The sequence below is a fragment of the Notamacropus eugenii genome, chromosome 1 (genome assembly GCF_028372415.1).
Source record: "Notamacropus eugenii isolate mMacEug1 chromosome 1, mMacEug1.pri_v2, whole genome shotgun sequence".
Taxonomy (NCBI): Eukaryota; Metazoa; Chordata; class Mammalia; order Diprotodontia; family Macropodidae; genus Notamacropus; species Notamacropus eugenii.
Window position 1 is genome coordinate 12005519 of NC_092872.1, and position 21126 is coordinate 12026644.

At 43.6% G+C, this 21126-nt stretch overlaps 2 protein-coding genes across 10 annotated transcripts in view; one reads left to right on the forward strand and one right to left on the reverse strand.

Annotated features, from left to right (window-relative positions):
- Positions 1-9580, forward strand: part of LOC140533596 (uncharacterized) — a 69137-nt gene extending 59557 nt beyond the window's left edge. For all 4 annotated transcript variants that reach the window (XM_072653555.1, XM_072653550.1, XM_072653541.1 and 1 more), the window contains exons 10-11: positions 4051-4189; positions 9120-9580. In XM_072653555.1, coding sequence (XP_072509656.1) covers positions 4051-4189; positions 9120-9352 — 372 coding nt within the window. In that variant the 3' untranslated portion in view covers positions 9353-9580. The remainder of the gene's footprint in view (positions 1-4050; positions 4190-9119) is intronic.
- A 663-nt stretch (positions 9581-10243) lies between these two features.
- KIF9 (kinesin family member 9) overlaps positions 10244-21126 on the reverse strand; it is a 73474-nt gene continuing 62591 nt past the window's right edge. For 5 of the 6 annotated variants that reach the window (XM_072653462.1, XM_072653449.1, XM_072653471.1 and 2 more), the window contains 6 exons: positions 20919-21113; positions 18346-18560; positions 15936-16112; positions 14657-14772; positions 11713-11817; positions 10244-10635 (listed from right to left, as the gene is read on the reverse strand). In XM_072653462.1, coding sequence (XP_072509563.1) covers positions 10534-10635; positions 11713-11817; positions 14657-14772; positions 15936-16112; positions 18346-18560; positions 20919-21113 — 910 coding nt within the window. In that variant the 3' untranslated portion in view covers positions 10244-10533. Of the gene's footprint in view, positions 10636-11712; positions 11818-14651; positions 14773-15935; positions 16113-18345; positions 18561-20918; positions 21114-21126 lie in introns of all 6 variants that reach the window. The other variant, XM_072653481.1, reaches the window with a different exon arrangement.

Here is a 21126-nt window from a genome sequence, read left to right on the forward strand (position 1 = left end):
ACCATTTCCTTCTCTAGCTCATTTTACAGAGGAGGAAACTGAGGCCAACAGAGTTAAGTGACTTGCCTAAGTGACTTGTACAGCTAGTACATGTCTGAGGTGGAATTTGTACTCAGGCCTTCCTGAGTCCAGGCCTGGCACTCTTATCTACTGTGTCACCTGGCTGCCCCAGTTCACATTTATACATTACTTTATAGTGACCAAGTACCACGCTTCCATTCCCATCTGATCCCCATATTAGCCAAGGGAGATAACTCATACAAAAATATTTTCCCCTCCTCTATTTTCTAGATGATAGAAACTGAGGCTCAGACAGGGGACATGAATTAATTGCCTAATACATGGCATAGCTGGTGATGGAACTTTCTAAGACCAAGTCAGTTACTACACAGTGCCACCTCGTTGTAGTGGGCACTGTGGCAAGATTTAAAGAAAATCCCTGCCCTCAGAAAGCATGCATGGTATCAGAGATATTATTATAAAGCAAGGGAAGCTAAATGTCTGTGGAGTCTATGTCTCAGTATAATCGTTCAAAGGAGGGAGAGATCACTGTGTGCTCGGCTGGTCACGGAGGGCCTTAGGTATGAGCTGAGATGGGAGTTGTACCCTGGAGTCTCGTTCTCATCCCAGCTCCACCTGTGCAGGTCATGTTCAGGGCAGTTTCCTCACCTGTAAATTGGAGGTGGAGGAGGACAGGGACAAGGGACTGAACTAGATAATTTCTCTAAAGCCCCTCCCACTCCCCCCACCCCTGTTCAGTAAAGTCTAATGGCTCCCTGATACATCTAGGATCAAATATATATATAAATACAAATTTGTTTGTCATTTAAAGCATCGTTCCACCTGGCCCTATCCTAACCTTCCTGTTACTGCCTTTCACACTCAATATGGTGTCACCATACTGGCCACTCCCCCTCCATTTCTATCACCACCTCTGTGCCCTTGCCCTTGTCCTTGTAATCCCTAATTTCCATCAACTCAAGCACCACCTTCTTTGTGGGGCCTTTCCTTATTTACTTAGGTGCTTGAGCTTCGAGTCCCTCCCTCTGGCCCTCCTACCCCAGGCCACCTGGTATCTGCTTGGTTGGTTGGTTGGTTGGTTGTTGTCCTTCGTTTTCGAAGAGGACCAAAATGACATCACCATGAAATAGTGAAGTTTCATTGTGTCCTACTGTGGCTGATCAGACCAATACAAGCTCAGAATGCTCTACCACAGGTTGGGCACAGATAGTCCGTATGAATTTTTGGGATAGATACTCCAAATTTGCACATCCGATGTTTACTTTGTGCTGTCTCAATTCTCCTTTGCTCATAGAGCACAGCACCCTTTCTGATGTGGGCACACCATGCTAAGTGGTCCTGTGCCAGTGTCTCCCATGTTTCACAGTCAAATCCAAAGTTCTTGAGAGAGACGTTGAGAGTGTCCTTGTATCGCTTCTTCTGACCACCATGTGATCGCCTGCCCCATGAGAATTCTCCATAAAATAGTCTTTTGTGCAAGCATATATTTTGCATTCGAACAACGTGGCCAGCCCATCAGAGTTGTGTTCTCTGAAGCATAGTTTGAATACGGGTCAGTTTATCTTGAGCAAGGACTTCAGTGTCTGGTACCTTAACCTGCCAGGTGATCTTCAGAATCTTCCTAAGACAGTTCAAATGGAAGCGATTCAGTTTCCTGGCGTGGCACTGGTAGACTGTCCATGTTTCACAGGCATACAGCAATGAAGTCAACACAACAGCTCTGTTTGGTAGTCAGTCTAATACCTCTTCTCTCCCAAACTTTTCTTCGGAGCTTCCCAAACATTGAGCTAGCTCTGGCAATGCATGCATCAACCTCATTGTCAATCTGTACATCCCTGGAAAGTAGACTACCAAGATAAATGAACTTATCCACAGCATTCAAAACTTCTCCATTTGTTGTAACCATTGGTTCCATGTATGGATGGTGTGGTGGTGGCTGATGGAGCACCTGTGTTTTCTTGGTGTTAATTATTAGGTCAAAATGAGTACAGGCAGCAGAGAATTGATCCATACTTTGTTGCCTCTCAGCTTCAGAGGCTGCATTGAGTGCACAATCATCTGCAAACAGAAAATCATGCACCAACACTCCTTCCACTTTGGTCTTGGCTTTTCAGTTTGAAGAACTTAAAATCAGTACGGTGGTTGACCTTGATGCCATGCTTATCCTCACTGAAAGCATTTGACAACATGACTAAAAACATCATGCTAAAAAGCACCGGAGCAAGCACACAGCCCTGTTTCACTCCATTGGTGACTGGGATGGCACGAGAGCATTGTCTACTTTCCAGAATCCGGGCAAATGTGCCATCATGAAATTGATATTCAATACTGATGAACTTCTCCAGGCAGTCAAATTTTGACATAATTTTTCATAAGCCCTCATGACTAACAGTGTTAAAGTCCTTGGTCAGATCTACGAAGTTGTGTACAGGCCTCTGTTCTGCTCCTGGCATTTCTCCTGAAGTTGTCAGGCAGCAAACACCATATCGACTGTTCCTTGGCCCTTTCTGAAGCCACGCTGGCTCTCAGGTATATAACCATCTTCCAGGTGAAGGATCATTGCCAACAAATTAGAGCTCTTCTCTGAGTGTGAACAGTTTGTTGCTAACTTGGAGGGAAAGTTGAGTCAACACATAGTAGGCAACAGTGGAGCAGAAAAGGAGTGGGCAACTTTCAGAGATTTGGTGTACAGCACTGCATTTGCTCATCTGGGTCAGAACACTCACAAACATCAAGACTGGTTTGATGAAAATGATGGAGAAATTCAGAAACTGCTAAACGAAAGACGAGAACTCCACAGGATATACGAGCAAGATGGTTCATCCACCTCTAAGAAGGCAGCATTTAATTCCATCAAAAGCAAAGTACAAGCAAAGCTTAGAGAGATGCCGGATTCCTGGCTCAGTAAGAAGGCAGAGGAAATTCAGTTTTATGCTGATAGTAACAATCCAAAGTGCTTTTATGATTCCCTGAAAGCTATTTATGAACCAAAAACCTATAGTGCATTACAACTACTCAGTGCTGATGGAGCCACATTGATTAGTGATAAGGACATGATCCTAGAGAGATGGGCTGAACACTTCCATAGTGTTCTCAACAGACCATCATCAATCAGTGCTGAGGCCATTGACCATTTGTTGAAGTCAATCCCTTCTTAGGCTCCTTTCATGTAGCAAAGCACCTGGTGCTGATTCTATTCCAGCTGAGATTTACAAGGTAGGGGGGCCATTGCTCATACAAAAGTTGAACGAAATTTTCCAGGTTATATGGCAAGAGGAGGTCATCCCCCAGGAGTTCAAGGATTCCTCCATTGTCCATCTCTAAAAGGGTAAAGGGAATAGATTGTCCTGCGACAATCACAGGGGGATCTGTCTCTTAGTCATTGCTGGCAAAATTCTTGCTAAAGTCCTCCTTAATAGGCTGATCTGCTTTGCAGGAAGTTGATGTATGCCTGTACACCCATATCATCTCCCCCCAAAGAATCTGACCTCCTTAAGAAAGGGAGGGATTGCTTTTGCCTCACAGTGTTCCCAACACTCAGCACAATGTCTGGTGCCTAATAAATTCTCTTTGAAACATGATAGACAGCTCAAGGCCTGGATCTGAAAGTGTCTTCTATAAGGGAATAGCAAGGACTGAATTTAGAGGAGGATCCTGCAACAAGGTGTTGTGTTTGGTGTCTGCTTGGGCTTGTCATGATCCCTGACCCCAAGAAGCTTACAATCCAACAGGAAACAAGACAAGAAAGGGTATCCTAACCTAAAAAGGCAGCTTGTGGCAAATGTCAGATAAGGGCTAGAATGGAGAACTGAGGAGATCCCCACTGAGGTGGAGGGTTGTCTCAGGTGGCTTTGCAGAGAAGGTCTTATATGGAAGACTTATATGGAGCCTGGAAGGATTGGGACAGGCAGACAGGAAGGTGAGAGTTTGCCCTTCTACTCTACCATCCTCCCTCCTCACCCAGAATAAACAAGTTAGTTTTTCCCGAGGTCTGTATGTTCTCTGGTCCTTAATTCACCCTGTTTCCAGCATTATAGTACTTCGTTGCTGTCTGTGGCCCGCAGCAACCACTGCTCCTTGATCCAACCCCAGAGCTCTGCAATGAAGAGGCTGCAACGGGCCTATGGCTGTGTATCTTGGAACCCTTTCCCTCTCTCTCTCTGGACAGGTCAGCTAAACCTTCACCAACAACCTGTAGGCTCTCCATTCATTCAATAGTCATTTCTTGGGCACTTACTATGTGAAAGACCCAGTGCTAAACATTGTGGGGCCTCCAGAAAAAAGTAAAGTGTGGTCTTTACCTTCAAGAATATAAGCAGGCTGGCTTTTCCAGGTATTTGGTGCTAATTGGTATTGTGTGTGTTTGTCCTTCACTGCCAAAGAAAACAATGCCATCAGAGAAATAATGACATGACTTGCACTTGACTTTGTTTTGAGTGAGGGAGGGCTCTACAGGTCACCAGCCTCACTTCTCCTCCAGAGCCATCTGAATCCAGTGACCAGATATTCATCAGGATGACTGCAGATGACCCAGGATGAAGCAATTGGGGTTAAGTGACTTGCCCAAGGTCACACAGTTAGTGAGTGTCAAGTATCTGGGGTGAGATTTGAACTTAGGTCCTCCTGACTCCTGCACTGGTGCTCTATCCATTGTACCACCTAGCTGCCCCTAATTGGTGTTAGGGCTTAAGAAAGAAGGTGTGGAGTGAAGAAGATGGATTATTGTTACATTTGGGTTTCTAAAACCTGGTGTTGATATGATCCCAAGACCCCAGAGTTCAGAGTCAGTGTAAATATTGTATCAACCAGAAGCTTATTACCAAAATACCTAATGCCCCAGGGTCTATGGCATCCCTAGGTTAGGGTCCAAATTTCAGGGGAATAACCTCTGATCATGAGTGTTCACATTCACTCCTGCCAATGGATTGTCTTGGTACTACAAATTATTTTTGATCTGGAGGGAACTGTGATATTAGCAATGTATAAGGAAATCCAGTAAGGAAACCCCCATTACTTATGCAGCTGGTCACCTGCTGTGTACCAACTTTTCTCAGAGTTAGTTATCTGGGCCACTGAGATTCTTAGGTGACTTCCCCATGATCCTACAGTCAGTATATGTTAGAGGAAGAACTTGAACTCAGGTCTCCCAGATTCTGAGGTAAGACTCTTGATCCACTGTATCATGTTGCTGGGCTAAGCCAACACCAAGCCAAGCCAATGGCTCCCTCTTCTCCATTGCCTTCAATTCAACGCAAATAGGTTTTTATTAAGTGCTTGAAAGCTGACAAAACACTTTGCTCACAATCCTGTAAGGTAGGTAACAGCAGCAAACAGCAACAAAGCACGTAATATTATTACTTAACATTATTAAGGTTAATGTGGCTTTGAAACTGTAAAGGGCATGGATAATTGAAGGACATTTGTAAAGGGATTTAGTAGCCACAGCCTACTTTTCTTCTATGAGAAATAATTTGAGGATCTGTGGTTTCCTCAGCAGGGTTATTCCTTTCATTCCCACAGATTGGAATCTTTCTGTGCTATAAATGATTTTTATGGGTTGGTCTGGCTGGAAAAAAAAAAAAACACAACTCAGCAAAAAACCTTGGTGACCAGCCTTTGATGATAAGCTTACTTGTTCTGTGAAGTGTGGATTCAGTCAGAGGGCTACCCTGGAGGACCTACAGGGCCACCGTTAACCCCCCCTCGGATGGGAAATTCAGTCCAATCAATCCAATTTAGCAAATGTCTGCAAAGACCTGTTAGGCTTTGAGGACACAAAACAAACAAGGAGAGATGACGTCATGGGATCTTATAGATTCCAACTTAGAGGGATCCTGAGAGACTTTGAACCCCAACCTCTTCATTTCACAGAGGTGGAAACTGAGCCACAGAGATGTGAAGTAATTTACCCAAGGTCAAACAGTTAGTAGGGGTCTGGCCTAGAACTTGACCCATCTTGTTGATTCCAAGACCTATCCTCTTTACCATCCTCTGATCTTAAGGAGAATATGTTCTACTGCAGGGAGTGGAAGTGGGGGAGGCAATAAAACATGTAGCCAAGCTAAGTCTAGAGGGAGGAAAAGTGAGGAGGAGAAGGATAGCCCTGGTTGTGGGAGGAGTCCAGAAAGGCCCAATGAAGGAAACAGCCTCTGGGCTGAGCCTTGAAGGAAGACAGTTCTGAGGGGTGAAGGGAGATAAGGCAAGGGTGAATCCTGGGCATGAGGCATGGCTTGTGCAAATGCATGGAAGTGGAAGATGAGAGGGCCAGTTTATTTGGCTGGCATGTAGTGTTTGGAAAGGAGTGTGGCATGAAATAAGGCTGGAAAATGGGTGAGATTCAGGATGGTCCCCTGAGTACGGAGACAGCTATCACAGACCCATACCTGGACTCTCCAGTTTTGTAAGATTGCCAGAGCTTGTGCTTTGCTGACCTTAGAGAATTTAAGAACACTTCCATTTGGCAATGAGGCAACTGAAGGGGGCAAATGCCATGAGAGCAAACCCCATGAAAGCAAAATATCTCTTTAACAGGAAACTTGATATGGTGTTTTAGGGTTACATCTATCATCTCTGATATTTGAAGAATTCTATCAGGTGGGTGGTACAAAAACTATCATTCCTCATTTGACAAATGAGAATGATGCTGAGAGATTAGATTATTTTCCCAAGGTTGCCTCCCATGTAAGTAGCAGAGCAGACACTGGAACTGAACTCTCCTGACTCAGTCAGCACTTCTTAGCTACAGGATTAACCTTAAGGTTCTATTTGAATATGAACCCCCACCAAACCATTATTCAGACTAGGAATTATGTAGGAAATCTGGGGTAAAGGATGTCAAACAAACATGATCCAAAAAAAGGCAAGCTAGTTGTATGGTGAGAGTGAGATATGATCAACAGACAGCTCATGTGCTCCACTGATACTTTTGAGATGTGAAGGGAAAGTGAGAAAGGCCTCTAGCCCATAGACTGGACCCTCTGAGGCAATTCTTTGGGCAAGATATGCAAAAGATGGGCAGGCATGGATGGCTTCATTCATCACCAGAGGGATAATGGTATCGATAAGATTACAGATCCAATAGAGATTATATGAATAACTCCTCCTTCCGCTCCTGACAAAGCACAGTCTATCCCCCTTAGCTCTTACCTTCCCATATTTTCCCAACATGTGAAATATGGGCAGGATTGCCATTTTTGTAGTCTCTGTTGTGTTGACGTTTCCCTTTTTGCTACCTTATGGCAGCAGATATTCTCATGTACCATTACAAAAGGAGGATGTGAATGGACCACAATGGGATTTGTTTTGTTTTACTGGTGTTTGTGCAATGTCCTGATTATGGCATAAAAACTAGATAACCTCCTGCTTGGCATTTCTTTTCACAAGGTTCATTCTTGCTATTTAATAAGCCAAAGTCCAATCCAGATGAAGGGATTTTAACACTTCTATTTGCTTACTTCAGTGGAATTCCAGCGACTTAGCTGCTGTCATTTTGCAGGGTCTTGTCTTATTTTGTTTTTGTTAAGCTGGAGTAGGATCTCTTACTGGAGTGTCCCGGGGCTGGGTGCTTTTCAATTTCTTTTTAATCAACAACTTGAATTAAAGTATACATCGATGTACTTATTCATTTCCAAATGACACAAGGTTGTGAGGTATAGAAACATTTTGACAGTCAGTTGATCTTGTGTACTAGCAGAGTGTACTGAATCTAATGAGATGAAATTTAATGGGGACAAAAGTAAAAGTCTTATACTTTGGTTGAGATGAGTCATCTGTAGGAGTACAAGATGTGTGCTTTTGGCTAGATGAGAATTCTTGTGAAAGAGGTTTTTAATGCCCTGCAAGATTAATATGAGTCAAAAGGTTTTGTAGATGCTTTTCATGGACTTCACGAACAACCAAGTGAATTTCTATCCAAGAGTCCCATACAGTTGGCTGGCTGGGTGCAGCCTATATCTTCCCAATAGGGAATTCTGGAGGGCTTAAGTAAAAGTAGATCTTGGTACTCCAGACACCATCTATTGGAAAGGAATGAGTAGTAGTAAGGCAGCTCTTGTAAAAACCAATTGATGCACTTCCCAACTGTGTGGTGCCTTGGTGAAGCGAGCTCAGATTTCATAGCAATTCTAAGAATAACCAACATGATGGAGAACATAAAAAAAAGTAGTCTTGCTCTTATTTCATAACTGGGGAAGGTCCAAGGGTTTGGTTTGTTTTTTTTTTAACAACACTGAATCTTAAAGATAATTCCATAGGAGAGTAGCTCTTAACCTATTTGGTGTCATGGACTCTTTTGGAAGTCTGGTAAAGCTTAAGGACCATTTCTCAGAACAATGCTTTTAAATTCATAAGATAAAATATTACAAAGTTTTAGACTTAATAGACTTATAAAGGAAGTCAATTATTTTGAAATAGGAGTAGGAACTATGCATGGTGATAGTAGAGGAAGGTAAGATAGACCACAGGATCTTCACAATAAAAGGGACCTAGAGAGTCCAGTTTCCAAGTTGGTGTTGGAGTCCCTTTTACAACATATATGATAGCCTACTTGAAAACTTTCATGGATTTTTTTTTTTTGCCTTCCTAAGCAATCTGTTCCATTGTAGGACAGTTCTGAATATTAGAAACGGAACTACTGGTGTCTCATCTCCTATTCCTTTGTCCTGACTCCAACTTCATGTTGAGTCAAACTCTGACTCTGTTACTTCTACCCATTGGTCCTAGTTCTTACTGGAGACACGTGGAATCATTCTGTTCCATATTAAAGTTGTCTAAAATGTTTGCCCTTAATTTTGTCTTCTCCAGACTAAACATCCTAGTTCCTCTACCTGCTCACCTCCCAGTTTTGAATGTCAATTTTTAATCTCCTCACCATCCTAATTCCCTTCATCTGGATGGCTTAAACTTTGTTACTGTGCATGTTTAAATGTAATACTGAGAACTGAATGCAATACTCTGGAGGTGGGGTGCCCAGGACAGAGTAAAGTAGAACAAGTATTTCCTATGCTTCAGACATGACTAGACTGTGTTGACTAGACAATTTGTGTGTAGACATGCAGCCTAACCCTATGTAACTCCAAAACTTATTTCTTTTCTTACAGCTTCCTATGACATGAGGGATCCGACTGGTCAGAAGCACTCACTTACTGTCTGTGCCAACCATAGCAGTATCATAGACCTGCTGAAACACACACTGGAGAAAGCACAAAAAATGTACTCAGCCAAGGCATATACCCACTGGTATAGTCAATATGGCTGTGAGGGGAAAGATTTTGAGCAGGCTTTTGATACCCTCTCCTCAGTGAAGGCTGAGTATTACAGTGCAGGAGAATGAATGACAGTTCTCAGAGAAGCATTGTGCATCAGCCATCTCTTGGGTGTCCTGTTGAATGGATTGAACTGAACCCAGAGAGCCTTGAACATAGGTTAAGTGATTCCCCAGATCTCAAAGAAAGTTCCCAATTCCCATCAATCTTGGGGGAAAAAAGTAGTCATTTTTCTACTGCTTTTAATAGCTCAGAAAGGAAATAATCTACTAAAAAGACATACCATTATTCAGCAACATGCGCCTGGAATCCATTGTCTCACCAAATCAAAGATGATCTTTTTACTCAGGCTCAGCCGTAGCCCTGAGTGTATTCTAAATGTAATACTGGGAAGGGGGGAAGGGGAATGAGCCTATCAGCATTTCCACCAGGAAATTAAGATTACATCTGGAAATAAGTAACCAGTTCAGCTGAAAAATTTAAGTGAGGAAAAGCTTAAGGCAGGAAACTGATGAACGAAAAGTTGCGTGTTTCTCAAGTATTGCCAGGGAGCTGAAGCCAGTCCTCTTGTTTGACATGTAACCTATTGGCCAACAAGGGAGGGTCACTGTGTTCTTGGGCCTGTCTGTACCACAGTTCCTCTATTGCCTAATACAGTGGCATGCTATCTAGTTGACACTCAGGAAAAGTGGTTGAGATTAACACTAAGGGGGAAGGTGGGGATGGGGTGGGGGGTGGAATTTGTCAGGGCCAGCAGATATCAACCTTCCATTGTGATTAGGTTAACAAAGTTGAGTTATTTCCAAAATCTGGCAGTGAAAGAGAGACTCAGAAATCAAAGGATACGGGTGGAGGAGGTAAAGCATCAAGTATAGGCCAAGTTTTTAGCTGTAAAGAGACTGGACTGATTGGCAAGAAGCCTTTGGCGCCAAGGATGAGACTGGCTTTTAGGCAGCATGTGCTGTTAACCACTTTTTATTCTACTCCAAACTCAGTCCTTACTTGATTGATAACGTGAAGAAACAAAAGTGTGTTGGAAATGACTAACACCCCAAACATATTTTATTCTTGTCCCTGCATAGAAAATAGAAAAAGTACTAAAGCCAAAAAAAAAGCCTCAACTTAACAGTGTAAACATGTTCCTCTGTGGGCTAGGCATGGCAGGGTAACAATCCAACAGTTATCTATTCTCTGCCAGACTCAGAGACCGGGAGGCCGGAGAGCAGCGTGCCAGGCCCTGCCCTTCCTGCTATGGCAGGTTGTAGTCGCTGGGAGACTTCTCCTTCAGGACGGTGGGGACAAGGCCAGGCTTCTTATTCTGGAAGCTGGCCATGGTTTTAGAATAGTTTTGCTGGGAAAAGAAAAAAAGAAATAAGGGTTGGTCAGGAGGACAGTTGGCAAGGGCCTGGTCTTGGGGGTCACCTACAATATATTGATATATCGCACTTGCTGACATTTTACACTTATCTGAGAATTCAAATGAGCCCAACTGTATTAGTATTTCTGTCTTTTTTCATTCTTTAACACTGACTTTAACACAATCTAACCATTTAGAAGGCATGGCCCCTTTAAGAAAAGTCTTAAAGGAAAAGAAAAAACCATCGAGGGGAAGCAAAAAGGTAAGAATGAAAGGCTATTGGTAAAGTGGATGGAGTACAGGTCCTAGAGTCAAGAAGGCCTACATTCAAATTCTGCTTCTGACAACCCCATGACCATGGACAATTTACTTAACTTTGCTGAGTCTCCATTTCTTCATCTATAAAATGGAGGGGAGGGCATTAATACAGTCATGATACGTAGGTGCTATTATGATCCCCATTTTAAAGTTGAGGAAACTGAAGGACAGAGGTTAAGTGAGTAGTAGCTCAGGGTCACATAGGTAATTAAATGTTTGAGGTAGGATTTGAACTCATGTCTTCCTGGCTCAAGGTGCAGCATTCTATCCATTCTGCTCCCTAGCTTCCTCTGTAGGCTCTGTCATCCCAGGAGAAGAGGAGTCATCTATCCCAGCTCATCCATGGCTAACACTTCCCTTCTTGGCTACATGCATTTTGAACCCAGTACTATCTACAAAGAAAGAGTGTCTAGTTCTTAGTACTCCTCAGATGACTATTGTAAGGCACTGTAGGTGATAAAGGAAGGGATCTCTGGTTCCATTGCCTACAAAATTCTGTCAGCCTCTGTTCATGATACTGACACAACTCATTGCTTGACCTCTATTGAGTGACTTAGCCTCAGTGTCCCTCAGTTTCCCCATGTATGACATGGCGGTGTGCTATATACCTGAACACTATGATGCATTACTTTTTCTCAAAAAAATTTTCCCTTTTATCATAATTCAAGTATTAAATGAGAAGAAAGCAGATTGTTTAAATACTCGAGCTCCTTGAAAGAAAGTGTTAAGAATAATGCACTCTTTTTAATTTACCTTTTGGTCCAACTTCATTCTGGCGTTGTAGAAAGAGACCGAGTCGGGACATTCAGGGAGGACCGATGTTTGGATTTGGCCAAATTTATCCTCATCATCTTCAGCCTATGCGCAAGGACAAGGGAACAGCCCATTAAACCCAGGAAGTGGTTGGACAGCTTCCCAGAACCATGAGAGTCCCTTGACTCTTGAGAGCCATGGAAATTAATTAGTTCATTCAACTGTTATTGAACAAACACTTATCAGGTGTCTGTTCTGTGCAATGCACTGTGTCAGGGGCTTGGCGGGGGAGGATGTAAATATAAAGAATAGGGTGTTCCCTGCCCTCAAGGAGCTTACAGTCTGGTGGGGGTAGGATGAAACGTAGACAAGTTGTACAAATTCTAATTTGTATCTGTATGCTACATGCATAAAAAGACTTTAATGTGCAATTAGATCCCATGTAGTCTGGTGGATCAGGGATAACTTCATGGAGAAGTTAGCATGTGAACAAGGCTTGCAAATGTGCCCCTCTCCTAGGCTGATGGCTGGAGCCCTGTCATCAAAGCTTCGGACCCCCATGCATCTTTACGGTTGCTCTCTTTCCTTTCCCCACTGGGGCATCCTAAGTAGGAAGAAATCTACAACTCCCAGGTGTGTCACAAGAACTAAAATTTGGGTTTCAGCACAGCACAGGCAAGGACCCTGAGGGCTAGGCAAAGGCTCCAACCTGAACACCTTGGAACAAAGGCCTCATTCCTCTGACACACTGAAGGCAGCCCTTGTTAGGAGGCTCACAACTTTGAGGGGGGTAGGGATGAGAGGGGGAACCTGTTAGAAATCCACAAATATGTATCAGCTGCTTCTTAAAGGCAAGGCAAGTGTTAGGTACTGTAGGTGGTGGTGTAAGACACGGTACTCGCCATCAAGGCATTTATAATCTAGGTAGGGAGACAAAACATAAAAATGTAAAAAACCCCTCAATAATCAAAGGCTGAATATGAGGAGTATCCACAATGAGGGGTTAGGGGAGAGATGAGGCTCTCTGGAAAAGGAAATAGAGAAGCTGTAGTCAGAGAAGTAGGAACAGGACGCAGAGTCATGGAAGCTGAGTATCTCATGAATGAGAGGCTACATGTTTGAAAGGAAACTGGAGAGGATGAAAAGAGTCAAAAAGAGGGGGCAATTCACAGATCCAGGTCTGGGAGAAGAGGATAGAGAGTATAGGGGGCTTGCCTTGGAAAGGAGAAGGGCTACCACTTCCCTCAAGAGGAAGAGAAGGACAGGTGGGAGAAGGAAATATTTTGAGGTAACAAGCAAAGACAATCTCACACACCTGTCCTCAACTTTCTTTTTACCATTAAGTTGGTGAATGTAGTGAGATAGTCCCCTGAGAGCAAGGGGAAAGGAGAGCATTTGGAATTTGAGAGGGGAGAAAGTTAGGGAGTGCTAAAGAAGTGCTAAAAGGCCTGAGGGACCACTCTGAGTCAGCATGACAGGTCATGGGTGCTGTCTGCAGGTTCCCACGACTTCTGGCTAGAGAGGCTCTTTGGCCTTAAGAAGGGGAAGGCAGGTGGAAGGAGTAGCCCAGAGGTGAGGTCTGGCCTGGCCCAAGGTGGAGGCTCCCATCTCTTATGGTACCTTTCATGTAACATATGACCATGCATAATCTGTCTCCTTTGGGTTTTACCTTGCTCCTGTCTAGACTAAGTTCCCTGAAGGCAGTGACTATCTAAATTTTCAATTCAATCCACCAATATTTACAAAGTGCCAACTAAATGTAAGGAACTGTATTAGCTATTAGGGACACATAATGCAAAAGGACATGGTCATTGTCTTCAAGGGGCTTACAATCCAATAGGGAGAAGAGAAAAAAATAACTAGATCACAAGACAGCACATTAAGTATGTGAGAAGAGCCAGAGTGGCCTGAGAGAGTCAAGGAGGCTGGGTGGCACCTGTAGTGATGGGGGTGGGAGGGCATCCTGAAGGAAGGGGCATTTGGGAAAGGGGAGAGGAAGGGGTCATTCCAAGCTTCAGGGATGGTGGGCAAAAAGGCAGGGAAGCTTTGTGTTCTAGGCACAAGAGACTGGCACAAGGGCTCGTATCTGGTTCCACAAGAAATTTTCTTTGTTGGGGTCATGTTCTGATCTCAATTTGAAATGCCTTATGTTTCCATCACAGTCTTTTTTTTAAAGTGCCTCCTTGTAAGCTCTCATTCCCTAGCTCTTAGGATTACTTAAAAAATAAAAATTGGCTGCACGAATGAACAAATTAGAGAATTAAGGGTGTCTTTCAGAACATCATTGAAGCGACTGACCATGCGGAATCCAGGCTGGCTCAGGAGCTATGTCACTAGAAGGGGATAAATGAACTTGATGAATTGGGAGGGATGAAGTGAAAAAGAAATTACGGCGAGCTGAAGGTCTGCCCCTGGGTCATGTGGGAGCAGGTAAGGGAGACCTTAATTGCCACTTCATAAATGAGCTACATGGTCTAGCAAGAAGTGCTGGAGGTGGCCCATTCTGCACAGGGTGGAAGTGAGGGTGGAGGGTAAACTGGCTTTTCCTCTCCTGTAGGGCAGCAGAGGTGGTGGTGGTGGTGGCAAAGATGGTAGTAGCACCATCTCCAGTATCTGGATGGTTTGGACTGACTTAGAAGTACCTCAGTGAAGACTCTACAGGCCATGTTACTAATCCTAAACCACTGTAGTGGGACTACCCATCTTCTAGCTAGTCTTGAAACTACTTTGGGCCAGAAGGAGGGTGAAATTTCAGCCAGATGCCCTTTTCTACCAGTCTTTTCCTCAATAGTCAAGGCACTGGGAAGTCAAGGAAGCCACTGGCTCCTTCTCTTTGGTTAGCATTGCCCTGGAGAGACTGGGAGCTAAGGCTGGGTTCTACCCTTGAGGCTGCCTGGGGTCCCACTCCATGCCAGCTTCATAAGCTGACCCCCATTTACCTTACCAGTGATGTGAGTTTGCTCAGGGGTAGCAAGCCTAGTCTGATGCTACCCTTAGCCTTCAGAGGTGATTGCATGTCCTCAGGGAGGAGGAAAGATTCGTTGTACCAGATATCAAACTCTGAAAGGAGGAAGATGGCACCATAAAATGGAGGAATCCTGTCTGTCTGAACAGCATTGCCTCCCCCCATAATGATAATCACAAGACCAATCATAACTACCATTTACAATTCTTTCTCTGGAGGCCCCGCAGCATGTCCACAGCCCTTCAAGGTTTGCAGAATGCCTTCCTCAAAACAACCTTTTGGGTTAGGCAATGTAAGTGGTATTGTCCCGGTCTTACAAATGAGAAAACTGAGGCTCAGGGGATGAATGCAACCGAAGCCAGGTTCAATGAAAGGTCTGATGACAGGCAATTCCTGACCAACTGTCAGGGTGACCTCAACTCAAACAGTGGCTTGTTTTGGCTCATAGAGGGGATTCTATGCCATGGGTTTGGGTGGGGGGAGTAAAAGAACCTCCCTTCTCCACCTTGCAGAATTCTGTTAGAGGTGCTCCTCTGAGCTGGACATCCAGACCCACTCCTTTGAGAGTATTTTGTTTTTTAAAGGCTGTCCTGGCTCTCTACCTGTAGCCAGCTGAGAGTAGCCCATTATTATTCTATCAGGTTGGAATGAAGAGCTTCTTCATACTTGGAGAATGTTTTCACACCTCTTAAATCTAAAACTTGCCTAAGTATCCACAGCAAACTGGGTCTGATACCTCAGAGATAAACCCAGAGAACTGATACAGGAGGCTTGCCCTCCCACCTTCTCACAACTTTTGGCTAGGAGAACCATTTGCATAGTAAGAGAAGTACCATGGTGTATGAGTGTGACCTTTTAGGGATAAAAATTACAATGTGGAATTTGGGATAGATTCTAGGTCCCTCAATAGGGCTTTTCTGCTAGAAGCATTCCTAAGAGCAAGCTGGCTATCTTGGTGGACTCCTGAAAAAAGTTGTCTAGCTTCTTAAAGTTCACTTTGGGCATGGCTGGTCCTTTCTCCCATTAATAGCTAGTTGCCCTACAGCTCTATCCAGTTAGACTGAAGAACTTCACACCTGAAAAACTTCTTTTCCACATCCTAAAGGAATAAGAGCACTTTTGTATATTGACTTTAAGACCCTGCCTGACTTGAACATTAACACCCCATCCTCCCCATCCTAAAAACTTGGCCCTTTAATCAGGGTTGGTGCCCTGGAGCCTGGTAGAGAGGCTGACTTGCAGACACAAGGCCACTTACCTGTGAGCAATCGTTGGCGACACTGGTCCACCAGATGCTGGCAGTACTGAATTTCAGCCTTAAGGTCGCGCAGGTCTTGGTATTCTCCCCGGTACTGCTTCTTTAGTTCCTTCAGCTTCAGAATTAGTAAGAATTCCTCTTCATCAATGATCATCAGCCCTTTATTCTCATATTCCCCTGTAGGTTGAAGATTGGGGGATGAGGGAAATGCACAGAGAGAAGTTGGGTTCATGCCTTCTAAATGACAGAGCTCTTGACCTAGGTTGCTACCCAGGAAAATTCTTTCATGATCTTAAGGACAGTATAGAATCACAGGATTTAGAGCTGAAAAGGATCACAGACATTACCTAATTTTACAAAGGGGGACAATGGGGCCCATGGAGGAAAAGTAACTTGACCCCGGTGAAGTCATTAAGTAGTAGAGCCTAGATCTGAACTCTGGAACTGTGACTATAAGTCCTGCATCCTAGTTATTATGAGGTAGTCACCCCTTAGTACTAAGTGCTTAGGACAGTTCTTGTGCTCAGCTAATGCTTACTAACTGCTTTAAGAGATCCTTATTTCCAATCACTGGGTTTCAGACATTGGCTGGACAGCCACCTTTCACCTAGTGCTGATCTCACTATTTTTTTTTCTTCTTATTCGAGGTAGTCCACTCTAGAGCAATTGGAGTGAATAGGAATCCCCACCAAACAAAGCTCAAGTGGTCCCCAGCATGGTCCTGTAAGCTGGATTTCTAAGCTGTACCACTGAAAAGGCACTGAGGGAAAGGGATCTGAGAAACTTGGTACAAATCGACTACCCCAAGACGAGAAGATGTAGGTCATGGGCAGGGGACTCCTGGTCACTTCCACTAACCTTCTTCCTGTAACCAGAGATGACAGGGGACTGTCAGTCCTCTTACCACTCATTGGAGAAGAGGTGAGAAGCAATGGGGTTCAGATGACTCTAGGCAGGACTTAATTTCCCACCAACAGAAAGCCCTGATCATGTGACTGTAAGGTTAATGGGATATAAGATCTTCCCCACCCATTAATAGGCCTCACATGGAGCCCTGGTGCAGAGCCAATTAGGCTCTGGGCCACAGGGATTCCCATATCTTTCTAATTAAGTGCTGATTTCCAAGGTTGGCAGCACTAAGCCAATCAAGTGCTTTGTGATTTTCCAATCAATAGTCTTTGATTGGAAACAGTATGTATTGTTGTATTTGTCCTTTGTTCTGAAGAGGACCATGACATCAGGGAATGATGACATGATTTGCAGTTGACTTTGATTGGAGTGAGTGAGGGCTGTGCAAGGTCACTAACCTCATTTTCTTCTGAGCCATCTGAGTCCAGTGGTCTGATATTCATCAGGATGACTGGAAATGACTCAGGAAGAGTGAGACCCAGGCCCTTTCAGGCTAAGGTCTTTTCACATTCTCACTTTGAGTGAGATACACCCATTCAATGAACAGGCTTCTTTAAGTAGTTACTCAAGGGATGGCCCTTTTAATAAAAAAAAAAATCAAACTGGGAGGGGAAGACCTTCAGGGAAACAATTACTATTTAGTAATTACAACTAGCAATATATATTACTAATACATTACAATACATTTTATATATTGTGCTAATATATTATATATTACCATAATACTAGTAGTATATATTGTATTGTTTGGAGAGAAAGGAGTGGGCAGCGAGAAAGAGACAGAGAGAAATGCTGAGGGAAGAACTTGCCTAGGAGAACTTGCTTGCAATGTTGGGGATCCCTGGACTGATGATGAGTACCTTACTAAATCTTGCCTTCTGGTATCCTAATAGCAATGTTCCAAATAAATATTTTGGTTTTGTCTTGGAGGAGGGGAGTTTTTTATATTTTGTGAACAAACCCTGGGAATACATATGCATATTCATATCAACTGCTATGCATATCACATTGGTATTACAGTGACCACATAGGTTCTTATCAGGATCCCTGGGTAAAACAGACCCAGGAGTTCACTTGTGAAATAGCATCAGTGCTGGGGCTTGACACTGCTATTGTGGTGTCAGCTATAGAGATCATGAGATGAGAAATACAGGACAAGGGACTGTAGACTCCACAGCATCCCAGAATTCACCAAGAACCTGGGTGTGACAATAGTAACAAGGGAGAGAATTCACCAGCATGGGGACCAACATTTTTTCCTATGGTAAGCTTAAATTTTTCTCCTGAGAATCTTAGGCTCCCCTTGGTTTAGACTGGCCTGCTGTTTGGAACTAATAGCCAAGAGCACCTCCTCCAGTCCACTCTGCCTGTGGAGCTGAAACCACAGACTCAGCCAGGTGACTCAAGAGAGCCCCCTTCAAGGGGATGTGACTCTGTTCATACTTGACTTCCACTTCCCAGGGCCTTTTCTTAAACTCTAGGGGACCCATCCCTTTATCACCTTGCTCTTCTCGGAAAGTTTTCTGTACATCCAATGCCTCCTTGGTAGTGTCAATTTCTCTCTTGATAGAATTGATCCTCTGGGCAGTCTCACTGGCTTTCTTCCTCCGGTCATTCAGTATGGTTTTGTTCTGCTTGAAGATCCGGTTGATCTCACTGCCACGTTCATTTTTAAATTCTTCAAAAGCTGATGGTTTAGGAGGTGGAGTGCCAGGTCTGGGAAACCAAGGAGAAAGGGAAATATTAAAAGATGATCTTGATCATTTTCAACTCTTGGATTATCTGTGATCGTGGCCCCACCACTTCTTTCTAAGAATAAGAGGATGAAGTGTTCCACTTCTTTGTTCATGAAATCTGAAATTCCTTTATCTGATCATAATTTTTTATCATCCCATCTTCCCTGGGCCTTATAACCCTTAACCCTGTTCTTGGTCCTTACCATGACCTCCAATCCCTCTACTTCTCAGTTCTTTTCTGGGCTATCATACCACACAAACTACTTTCTCCTCTCCCTCCTATCTTGACTCTTTAGTGAATCAGTTGAAATCAACACCATCCTCTCCATTCAAATCCCTTGTTCTTGTGTTTCATTATCAGTCCCATCTAGCTAAACCCCAGCTCTGGGTTATCCCACCACCCAGTACCATTGCTTCTGTTCACATAACACTGAACAGATCTATAGAAAAATCACAAAACCAAGTTGACTAGGGGTCTATTATATTTATGTTAGGGAATCTCAGGGAAGCAAGGCAATTCTTTTACATCTCCCTGATCTGTTAGCTTTCATATTTAAGATGGTGACTCTTCCACACCTTCTCATTCCTTCGCATGCCTCCCACAGAAATCCATCTCCCTACTCTCTCAGATAAGGACCTCATCTCATATATTACTGGAAAAAAATGAAGCCTATTCACTTAGGTTTTTCCCTCCTCCCCTTTTCATCTCACTCAGGCATCTTCCCCCACTATGTCCTCATTTTCTCTTGTCTAGGATGAAGAGGTAGCCTTTTTCCTTACTAAGATAAACTCCCCTACATGCAACCTTGATCCCATCCCCTTCCACCTTCTCTAACAGATTGCATTTACTATCATCCCCCATTCTCTCTCCAGTCTTCAATCACTTGTCTTATATTTTTGCTACAACAAATAGGCCCATGTCTCCCCCATCTTTAAAAATCCTATATCTCCCCTCCCCTTCTTGACTAAATTCCTTGAGAAAATTGTCTACATTGGGTGCCTCCATTTCTCTAACTTGCTTCTTTGCAATTTGACTTCCAAACTCATCATTCAAGTAAAACTGCTCTCTCCAAAGTGATCAGTGATCTCTTAATTGCTAAATCTAATGGCATTTTAAAAATCCTTGTCTTTTTTGACTTCTTTCATACTGCTGACTTTTCTCTTTTTGTGATCATTTGCTAGATTTTTGTGACACTTTTCTCTCCTGGTTCTTCTATCTATCTGGCCATTCGTTCTTGCTCCACTTTGCTGGATCTTCATCCAGGTTATGCTTATTAACTGTGGGTGTATACCAAGACTCTGTTCTGGACCTTCTTCTCTCTTTCCACTGTACTATCTCACTTGGTGATCTCAGCAGTTCCTGTGGATCCAATTGTCATGCCTATGGCCCTCTGAGCTCTATTATCTCTCTATCCAGCCCCAATCTTGCATTGCCAGTCACCTCTTGGACATCTCACATGCGATGTCCCATGGGTATCTCCAACTCAAGATGCCCAAATCGGGATTTTTGTTCTCCCTGTTCCCAAGCCCACTTCAGGGTCATTCTCCACTCCTCTCCCACTCATCCAGTATATCTAGTATCTTGCAAAATCTTGTCATTTCTACCTTCTTAACATTTCTTGCTGCATAACCTTTACTTCATCCCTAGACCTCATCACCTCACTTCCCACCCCAACTATCACAATAGCTTTATAATTCATCTACCTGCCTCAAGTTTCTCTTTCACTCTAGCCATCTTCCATTTGAGCTGACAAAGTGATTTTCTAAAGCACAGGTTTGACCATGTACTCTTCCGTAATAAATTCCAGGGCCTCCTTATTACATGTAGGATCAAATATAAAATCCTCTGTTTGGCATTTAAAGCCATTTATATCTGGTCCTGTCCTACCTTTTCAGGCTGCTTACCTTCTCCTCCCCTCTAGATACTCTATCATTCGACTGTAAGACCCCATCCAAGAACATGATTGGCCCCTGTGTCTGGAATTTTCTACCCCTCTCACCTTCCTCCACCTCTTGGTTTCTCTGTCTTCCTTCAAGATTTAGCTCAGAAGTCCCTTTCTTTAGGAGGCATTTCTCAATTCTCTCTCCTCACTCTCACTGCTCACCCTAGTCCCTGCATTCGAATGTCACCTTCTATTTATACCATAGATCCAGTATGTACATGGGGTCTCTCCCATTAGATTGTCAATTCTTTGAGATCAGGGAGTAGTTTTTGTTCTTTTTGGTATTCCCTGTGTTTAGCATGGTGCTTTGCACATGGTAGGTGCTTATAAATGCATGTTAGCTTCAGTCCAGATCCCTTGCCTCTGAAAGGAGATAGACTTTAAAGGAGTTTCACCTAGTGGTACGGGAATCTTCCTTTGGAGAATCTGATGCAACAGGCTCACTGCTGGAAGCTTCCCGATCACGCGAGGGCACATCTTTGACATCTACTTCCTTGGAGGATGATAACAGCTGAGTCCTTGATGTGGAAAAACTTTCTACATCCTTCCCACTCACAGGGCTGAGAAAGCCTTCTTTTTTGTTCGAAGTTCTAAAAAAAGGGA